Below are 10,561 nucleotides of genomic sequence, written 5' to 3' on the forward strand. Positions count from 1 at the left end.
AAAGTTCTACTGCAAGTTTTCATTTTCAGACCTTTTCTCTTCTTTTGTTTCCTTGATTCCTCCTAGCTGAGAACAAACCTTTAGAACTGAAGTTATGAATTTTTAATTTTTCTCTCTGCTAATGAAAATAAATAAAATTTGTTGACTTTAGTATCACATGGAAAGTATGCAAAAGCAGACAGGACAAAAATTATTCAAAGGCTTCTTACTTGCTCAGGTGCTATTAAGTAGGGCTTGAGAATTAGAACGTGGCAGTGCTTTTCATGCTGATTTTTACAATGTGTTTGTGTAAAGGATGAGAAATGTTTTTCTGGCTATTTGCAGTAATGAGCTGGAGATCTCTACATCTGATAAAGTTCACCCCTCCATCATGTGAATGAGTAGTGCTATAAGTTTTTTTTATTTTCAATTTATTAAAAATATAATTTTATATTAATGTACATTTAATTCCTGGGGTTTTTTTCATCGGGGACAAGTAAGTATCAAAGAGTACAGTTATCACTACAACTGACTGAATGCTTTATCTATATTGTTTGTGGATTAGGAAACTGAAGTAACTATTGTCTCTTTCCGACCCAGTCTGGATTTTCTTCTTCTGGAGAAAAGGAAACATTTTTTCTTGAAAACCCCTGTACAAAGAAAAATATTTTTCAGGTCACTTTAGACTTTATCCAATTATTAAAATATGAAGAAATGTTTATGAGAATATGAAGAAATGAAAATTATTAGAATATGAAGAAAAGGTAATACATACAGGATAAGGAGCCAAAGTTAGAAGACTAAAGGAAAAGCTTTGGTAGAGATGGTAACAGATCTGTCATTCTTGGCTCTGCTGGGTGATTTCATTACTGAGAAATTAACACCCTCCTGAAGTTTAGCCTGAAAATACATGTAGAAAAGAAAACCTAAATATACTGTGGTCTCACTGTGACTTTTGGCATTATGAATTCTATTACTGAATTACTTTTTGAAAATAATTTATTTTATTTTTTATTAGGTCTTCAGAATTTCAGACCATGTGACATTCCACTTAAACCAATGGAAAATATGTCACCAGCTGGCTCTTTGTCTTTGTTATGCCCGAGTTAAAAATGCCTTTCTCTTCACTGACACAATGTCATGAGGCATGAAATGAGTTTCCTTCCCCAGATTCTTGGTGCAATCCACAAGAATGTAATTAGATCTTGGTCATGTAAGCTCAAAGATGAAAAATCCTGTGTTCAGAGGTTCACTGTTTTTAAGAGAGGTACAAGTCATGAAGTGTGTCCTTCAGCAGTTTAAAATTGTCTGGAAAATAGTCAAGAATACATGTCAAACCTCCTAGTTGTTCAAATGTCTCTATTTGTCCCATTATTACCCTGTTTGTATCATTCTGCTTATAGGCTTGTTAAAATTCATTAAGGTGAAAACTGCTTCCAAAAGCTGCCTGAATCTGATCACTCCAAAATTGCTTATGAAGAATTAGCAGTCAGGAATAACACATGTAATTTTTTTTTGCTGGCATTATGCAAGATGAGTGCAAGATATTTTTGGGGGTGGGTCAGGAAGGGTGGACCGACAGGGTGGGAATAAATAAGAAAGAATGAACCTTTCATGGAGCTTCCCTGTAAGGTTAAAACACAGAGTATTTGTTGTACTAGGCTATTAGCAAAGTTCATTGCATATTTTTACTGATCCCTTAGGAAGCACTTACTACCATCACTCTTTAATAGAGATCCCAGTGATGGATGAAAAAAGTGATGGATAAAAAGATAAAATTTCTCTGCTTTTATGTGAACTTAGTGTTTTGTCACACTGGTTGTTGGAAATGATGGTTTAGATGATACAGATTATAGTTCTGATTCAGATTTTTGTAAGCAAGTAAACCTGACATTTGGTGCAGCAAAACCACTTCAGCTTAGATTCACAAAGGGCTGGGTGTGACCTTATAATGAGGAATAATTTCAATAGGATTCAGTTTCATAACCTATGTCGTCCTCTTCTGCCTCCAAGGCTGAGTCCTTCCACCCTCTCATCAAGTCAGTGGGCTTGCAGGTGCAGTAAAATTCTTAGGAGTTGGACCATATTTAGTTTTATTTCAAATTAGGGAGTGGTAATTGTGGACCTGAAAAATCTTTTATTACCAGTAAGATTCCATGACATTTCATATTTCCATAATAAACCTGAAGACAGCAGCAAGTTTTTCTGCTGCTTCTGCTCATCCTCTCTGGTAGCAGCTGTACAGAACACAACACAGTTTTAAATTCTAACTCAGTGCTTTGCTGATGAAGGAAGCAGGGAGAAAGGACTTGGTTTCACACTTGGAGCAAATGTGAATTTTCTTGTGGATTTCGGTGTCCAACCTGTAAGGAATTTTCTTCAGTAAATCCAAGGGACAGTTGCCTACAGAAACCCTGATCTGACTCAAGATCTCTTCTGACACTACTGGTACATGCTGACAGTTCTCTGGCTGTGATTCACTTTACTCGAAGCTGCTTTCTCTGAACACGCATCGGACACCAGGCCTTGCTCCATTCAGCCTTTGCTAAATCCTTATTTAACAAGGATTAATTAAAATCCTTATTTTAATTAAAATTGTTAAATTCTGCTCACCGAGAGGCACTCTGGGAAGGGCTCAGCTGCAGGTCAGGTGAGAGACCGTTGAGAGTCAGTTGAACATCAGTTTAGCGCCAGTTGGAAGCCAGGCAGTGATTGGTTGGGGAGATGTGAGGGCCATATGAACAGAGAGCTGATTGGATGCAGTTGAATGTCAGTTTAGTGCCGGTTGGAAGCCGGGCAGTGATTGGCTGGGGAGATGCGAGGGTTTGGATGCAGTTGAATGTCAGTTTAGTGCCAGTTGGAAGCAAGGCAGTGATTGGTCAGGGAGATGTGAGGCCATATGAACAGAGAGCTGATTGGATGCAGTTAATACCAACTGGACTTGCTCAGTTACCTCATCAGTGCTGCCTCCTGTTTTCAAGGCCTGAAAGAGCAGCTCAGCAACAGAAAAAACATGCAGATCATTTGCCTATGCTTGCTCTTACTGAACATTGCTTTCAATTTCCATCCTAATGTTACTGCATACTACCCACCAGTAAAAATCAGCACCTGAGTTACACAGTAGTGTTTCAGTGGCAACACTAACAGCTGTATGTTCCAGCCTTCCCCTCCCTCAGCATGTCCCTCACACACACAGCATCAAAACTCACAGCCAGACCAGCAAATTAACCACCTGCCATAATTGTGGCCCTGGGTGGACTGTGCAGCCGGAAGGTATGGGGGCTGTGCTTCCCCCTGACTCTAAGGACCTGCTCCAGAGCCCACACAAGCTGTGTGGTCAGGCTCAATGACACACAGGGATCGAGGCCTTTCCACGGAGAGCACGTGTCCTTGCGGAAGGGGCTGATGAGCACTGGAGCTGGGGCAAGGGAGAGGGGAGGTCTCTGCACCTGGGGGCAGAGCAGAGGGGAACAAAGTGGGTGGGTGTGTTTGGGGGAGCAGAGCGGGGAGGGTTTTCTCCTGCTTCCACAAGCAGGGCCAAAGGGGTTGTGGTGGGGCCAGTTCCTACCCAGCAAAGGACACAAAAGGCAGGGACCTCTGCAAGCACAGTTCTCTCTCTGTCAGTGGAGCAGTGAGTTCTGCTGTTGGCAGTGATCCTCCTTTGGGAAGTTCCTGCTTGCTGTCCCCACAGGGAGCTGCTTGTTCCTGTCCCACAGCAGTCTTCCCTCTCTGACATGGGCCGCAGCAGCTTTCTTTTCCATGCCTTGAAGGAGAGGGAACTTTTATAACGACAGTGGGAGGATTGATGAGCTAATATTTTAGCTGTTTCGACCATGGTGACTTCTGGTTGAATTCAAGAGGCAAAATTAATAGCCCTGCTTTGAAGTGCTACAGAAGTGGAATATCAAGAAGTGACTGCTGAACATGAACACCATTTGAGTCACTTAGTCATTTTTTCAGGTAGCTGCACTGGATGGACATTCTTTAAGAAATGGTGGGTTAAATAAAAAGAAGGACACATTACAGGAATTTGAGAAACTTTTCTCCTTTATTACTTCTCACATATATATGTAGATATTACTAAAGGGCAGATATACCAGGGTAGCTCAATTTTTTAGGACTGAATTGTTCCCCAGAAGCATATAAAAGTGACTGTGTAAAAAAAATTTTCCAAAGATTCCTAAAAATTCAGGAGTACTATGCTGTAAAATTCAGGCACTTCAGGGAAATTTCAGGTCAAGCTTCAAGCATTTCTATTGAAATGCTTGAGAGACAGCATACTTAATATATCCAACATCTCTGCAAAATGTCTTTATTTCAGATAGGGGTAGAGGAAGGACATCCTCTAAGATACAGAGGGTTAAATACAAAGAATGACACATTTCAGGCAATTTGAGAAACTTATCTCATTTTATTAATTTTATAAGCGTTGATATTCAAACATTATTTAAAAGGAAACAAGTAACTAGAGTAGTTAAATTCTCTAAACTAAGAGTAACTGGGTAACTTTGTACACTGTCAACACTAAAGGGTCTCTAGAAGGGTTGCTAATGAAAAAGTAATTAAAGCTACAATTACAACTAAAGCTATACCTACAGCTGCAACTACAGCTACAACTACAACTAAAGCTACAGCTACTAAACTACATCACTACAATAAACTACAACTAAAGAACCACATTAAGCCCCAACAAGCTACATTGCTGTCTTCAAAGTGTTCCAAGCAACGTCTTTCAGCTTCACTGTCTTCTGTTAGGATGTGCAGGTGGAGCCAGTTTCTGCCTCACACGCTTGGTCAGCAGCACCGTTGGAATTGGAAGGTGAAAGGCAAAACCATCTAGAGATGTGTTTGCACAATGAATCCATGTGCTGCAGCATCTTCCTCTCGCAGGAGCAGGAAAGCAGCTTCAGGATTGCCAGTGAAAAATGGAGCAGTTATGCAGAGTTCAAGTGGCTGCCATCGGGTGTGACACCCCAGCACAGCTCTGTGCAGGGAACTCCTCTCAGTGGCTGGAGAGCAGCACCCAGAGGCGAAATCGCAGCTGACCATAAGCTTGCATCGCCTCTCTGAGGGCAGCCGGATCTCGGGCCAGGTGCTCAAAGAGGTTAGGTGGCTCAACCCCTCGCATTGCCGGCGGCAAGCTGATCTCTGCAGGAAGCCTCTCATTGCCTAGCACAAAGTGCTCCAGGCGTGTCAGCTGCAGGCAGTGGTCCAGGTACGCCATGATGTCCCACAGCCGCCGTGCAAATGCACTCCTGTTCCACCGGGACAGAGGTACTGTGGTCAGCACGTGCATGACCACAGTCTTCCAAGTAGAGCTGTACGTCGTGGGCCACACTGTGCTTGCAATCATGTTGGCCTTGACAGGCTGGCTGCTCACAAAGATGCTGGAGGTGCCTTTCTGGGCCTCTGTGGGCTGGCTGACCACAAAGATGTCAGAGTCCCCTTGGCGCACCCCAAAGAGCATCTCCACCCTCAGGCTCTCCCTGCCTTTGCTCAGCTGCAATCGGCAGGACCGGCTGCAGGGCTGAAACACCAAGTGCCATGAGTGCCACTGAGGCACTTGCAGCCACGAGCTTCTCACCAACTGGCAGAACCAGTGGGAGGTTTTTCCCCCGTCCAAGTAGGAGTCGGTGCAGAGGGTCTCTAGGAGGCTGCGCTTCTGCTTCCGCCCCAGCCACTTCCGCGACTGGTGCAAGAAGCACAAGGGCTTCTCTCCCAGCTGCTCCTTCTCGCACGTGCACACCAGCTCCACATGGACACAGAAGGTCCTTGCTGCCACCTGCCCTGCACTGTTCAGCTCCAGGTGGAAGGCATGCCCTGGTGGGGGATTCAGTGGGACCAGCACACGGTACACCCCATCCCAGTCACAGGGACTCCAACCCTCAAAGGCACTGCACACCCTGATGGTTTCTTGAGGCACTGGGTAGAAGCTATGGCTCACACTGTCCACAAAGACACGCATCAAGCTCTCCATCAGCTCAGCTATCACTGAGAAGACTGTCTCCAAGTCCTCCACCGGCCACTCTATGTGGTCCACTAAAAGGATGCCTTGCTCATTCCCAACATCTCCGGTCTTTTCTCTGTCTTCCACACTGCCATATGCTTCCTTGCCACCATCACTGTCTTCTTTTTCACTGGCAGCCACGTGACCTTGTTTGCCTTCTTTTCTATCCTCCTTCTTGTTTGACTGCATATTAACATCACCCTGTTCTTTATCCTTGTTTCTCTCATTGCAATCTTCTTCTATAACTTCCTTATTTTCGTCCTCACTTGCAGCTAAATCACTATGCGCTGCTTCATTACCATGATCACTGCTATCTTCCTGCCTAGTGCAATCCCTGCTTCTCTGTTCACTAGCATAGCTGCTTTGCTGCACCTTCACATCCGTGTATTCTTCCTGTCCATCTACGCTGTCTGCCCCTTTGTTTACATCATTGTTGCTGGCCTGACGGCTCCTTCTCCTGCAGCTAAAGCACAGGCCCAAGAGGAGCAGGACTCCAGCAAGGACCCAGAATGGCCACTGCTGAAGGGCACCAAAGAGCATGGCTTCCCAGCCCTCGTCGGGCTGCTCCAGCTCCTGCAGCAGCCGAGCCATCTGGTGCTCCAGCAGCTCCTGACACTCCTTCATTCGCCTGTGCGTGGCCTCATCCAGCCCATCCCCAGCCGGCTGGGGGTACTGGATCAGACTTTGCACGAGCATGAACAGCAATGACAGTAAAGCCATGGTCTGCAGGAGGACACACAGAAGGGGTTCAGTGGGGCCGGAATGGAGATAGACAGTGGGGCACAGGAGCCGCAGGGATGTGGCGGCAGGAAGGAGAGGGCCCATGGCAGCTGGCGAGTGGCCAGGCCTGCACCGCTGCCCCAGCAAGCACCGCGCCCTCAGCGAGGCGCTGCTGCCGGGGCCAGGCCCTGGGTGCGGGGGCAGAACGCACAGCCCGGTACCGGAGCTTCTGCCCCAACCCTCCTCCAGCCCCCGCCCTCCCCACCCCCGCTCTCCTCTCAAAACACGCTAGGTTGCTTTCTTCAGGGTGTTCCAAGCAACCTCTCTCAACCTCAATGTCTTCTGTTAGGATGTGCCGGTGGAGCCAATTTCTGTCTCACACACTTGGTCAGCAGCACCATTGGAAGTGGAAGGTGAAGGGCAAGGCCACCCAGAGATGTGTCTGCGCAATGAATCCATGTGCTGCAGCATCTTCCCTCCGCAGGAGCAGGAAAGCAGCTACAGGATTGCCAGTAATAAATGTAACAGCGATGCAGAGTTCAGGTGGGTGCCATCGGGTGTGACACCCCCAGCACAGCTCTGTGCAGGGAACTCCTCTCAGTGGCTGGAGAGCAGCACCCAGAGGCGAAATCGCAGCTGACCATAAGCTTGCATCGCCTCTCTGAGGGCGGCCGGATCTCGGGCCAGGTGCTCAAAAAGATTGAGCGCCTCAACCCCTCGCATTGCCGGCGGCAAGCTGAATTTTGGTGTCTTCAATAACCTCTTAGCTCTCAAACACTATAGTTCAACACCATACAAAATTTCACCCACTTCAAAGCATTTTCAATTCAGGCTTCAAGCATTTCTATGAGAATGCTCAAGAGACAGCATAGTTAATATATCCAACATCTCTGTTTGCATCATCTTTATTTCAGATGGGGGTAGAGGGAGGACATTGTCTAAGATACAGAGCATTAAATAAAAAGTATGACACACTTCAGGCAGTTTGAGAAACTTATCTCCTTTTATTAACTTCTCAAACATAGATATTCAAATATTAATGAAAAGCAGTCAAGTCACTACAGTAGGGTAGTTAAATTCTCAAAACTGAGGGTAACTTTTCAAAACAGTAAACACTAAAGGGCCTCTAGAAGGAATGCTAATGAACAAGTCTAATAAAAGCTACGGCTACAAATACAACTAAAGCTACACCTACAGCTACAAGTACAACTACAATTACAACGGAAACTAAACAACTACATTAACCCCCGACAGTCTAGGTTGCTGTCTTCGAGGTCTTCCCAGCAACCTCTCTCAACGTCACTGTCTTCTGTTAGGATGTGCAGGCGGAGCCAGTTTCTGCCTCACAGACTTGGTCAGCAGCAGCGTTGGAACTGGAAGGTGAAGGGCAAGGCCACTCCGAGATGTGTCTGCACAACAAATCCATGTGCTGCAGCATCTTCCTTCTGCAGGAGCAGGAAAGCAGCTTCTGGATAGCAGTGACAAATGTAGCAGTTATGCAGAGTTCAGGTGGCTGCCATCTGTATTCTTCCTGTCCATCTACACTGTCTTTACCTTCATTTACATCATCGTTGTTGCCCACCTTCATATTCACACCACTGTTTTTTCTTCATTTCCATCTTCTTCCTCTTCCTTTCCAGCGTCCTTGTCTTGCTCCACCTGTACATCTTTGGCTTAGCCTTCAGGTTCTTCATGTAGTTCTTCTGCATTTCTAGCAACATTGCCAGGTTCTTCTGCAGTTCCTTCAGCAGTATTATCTCCTGGCACATTCCCATCATTGCTTCCTTCAGGTTTAAGTCATGGCCATTGTCAGTGTAAACATCGCTGTCTTCCTTCACCTTCACGTCATCATTCCCTTCAATGGCATCATCATCATCTTCCTCATCTGTAGTCACAGCACTGCCTTCTCTGTCCATACCACTGCCACTGTCGTCTGCCTCCAGAGTCACATCAGTGCTTTCTCCACCTTCCTCAGAATCTGCACTGTCTTCTTCATGTTCTTTTCCTCTGTCGTCTCGCGTGGTCTTGCAGGAGCTCTGGTCCTTGCCGCTGGTGCTGGCCTCACAGCTCCTTCTCCTGCAGCTAAAGCACAGGCCCAAGAGGAGCAGGACACCAGCAAGGACCCAGAATGGCCACAGCTGCAGGGCACCAAAGAGCACGGCTCCCCAGCCCTGGTCCTGCTGCTCCAGCTCCTGCAGCAGCCGAGCCATCTGGTGCTCCAGCAGCTCCTGACGCTCCTTCATTCGCCTGTGCGTGGCCTCCCCGCCCGCCCTCCCCAGCCCCGTCAGGGAACTCATCATGGCCCTGGGCACCCAAAGCCCCAACAGACACCATGTGCAGACCCTTTACTCGGGAACCTGGGAACCCCAGAGCTTTCCTTGACAAAGCAGGCACATGTGCCCTCCCATGCAGCTCCTGTCAAATATAAATTTGGGTGACATGAGCCATGGTTGTTTTCAGTACACACATGTAAGCTTTTATTTATTATTCAAAGTGGAACTTTTTTGCTATTAATAGTGATATTTATTACTGTGGTGGTGCATCTCCCCTCCCTTGCTCATTTCCAGGCTGCAGTGTGGTCTGAGAAACACTTGTAAGGCCTTGGCCTTGACACACCACCTGGGATTCAGGTCCTACTTTTTTGTGCGATCTCAAGCACACCCTTTTGTGACGATTACTTTGGTGGCAACATGTCATATCAGCTAATATTTATTTACTGATTTAGTGAGAAACAAAGAAATCCACACTGCTTGAATGATGCACAGGAAGTTGTAACGTCATCCAGTGTTAAGGCCTACGCTTACTTTACACCAGCACTGTCCTGTCTCACAGATCTTTTGTGAAAGCAAAGATGTGTCAGGTTTTCTGTTCTGAATTAGGATCGTTTGCAAAGATCTGTTTATTGACTGACAAAAGATCACACACAACCAACTTATGGTTTGCACAGCAGCGTAAAAATCCTCAGGCCCCTACAAACTACTTCTTACACCAGAGATGGCTGATCAATAGCCTGGCTGAAGATTGGCAAGCCACTGTAATCAAGAAATACAACTTTTAAAATGAAAAAAGAAAAGTTCTTGAAATACAGAACTTTTGAAGCTTAGCTCATTCCACTCTATTGTGCTCTCCCCCAACAGCACATAAAGATGTGCTCCTCCTGACAGTTGCTGCAACTGGCTACCCTAGCATGACAGCCATTCTGAGGAAAACTCTTTTGTATGGTATATAGACATGTCTGCATTTGGACGCCATCCTGGGTACAAACCTCCTCCCTTGCTTTTTTCTGGTTGGAGATCCTTGCTACTGCATATGATGGAGCTGTTTCTTGGGAAGAGTTTCTCTGATGCTGATCACAGCTCAGCGGGAGGTTTTTGCTCCCTTGGGCTTCTCAAATTCTTTCTGGATGATCTCTTTATCAGCTGAGGGCTGACGGAGCACAGAATGTCTGAATAATTGCCTTTCTCTTCTCCACCCATGACACAAGAGCTGGCAGCACTCAGAAAACACAGTTTTCTGAACCATCCTATATAATAACAAAGAATGCCTTCTAAATTCTGCCATCTAAATGAGGTCACTATTGAACAGCTTCATGTCCCAAGTGTTACCTAACAGGGAGGGAAGAAGAGGAAGACAGGATCAGAGCCGCGACTGATTAGTCATTCACAGGCATCAACAGTAGGAAACAGGAGAGAGCCATGAATTTCACAGGCTACTGTGTTTCAGCAATCCATATCACCCTGCTCCTTTTAAATCTCTTCTGATGACAAGCTTCCAGTCTCATCACAGTGCTCACCTGAGACACATGAGTAACTAAGATGAAGAATGGGGGGAAATATCTTCTGACCTCCAGTCACA

General features: G+C 46.0%; 1 protein-coding gene across 1 annotated transcript; it reads right to left on the bottom strand.

Annotated features, from left to right (window-relative positions):
- Positions 1 to 4,981: 4,981 nt before the first annotated feature.
- LOC106631938 (inositol 1,4,5-trisphosphate receptor-interacting protein-like 1) lies at positions 4,982 to 6,811 on the bottom strand. The gene has a single exon (XM_014309178.1). The coding sequence runs from the start codon at positions 6,809 to 6,811 to the stop codon at positions 4,982 to 4,984; it is 1,830 nt and encodes a 609-aa protein (XP_014164653.1).
- Between the last annotated feature and the right edge of the window lie 3,750 nt (positions 6,812 to 10,561).

This window comes from Geospiza fortis, unplaced genomic scaffold (assembly GCF_000277835.1).
Source record: "Geospiza fortis unplaced genomic scaffold, GeoFor_1.0 scaffold428, whole genome shotgun sequence".
NCBI classification, from domain to species: Eukaryota; Metazoa; Chordata; class Aves; order Passeriformes; family Thraupidae; genus Geospiza; species Geospiza fortis.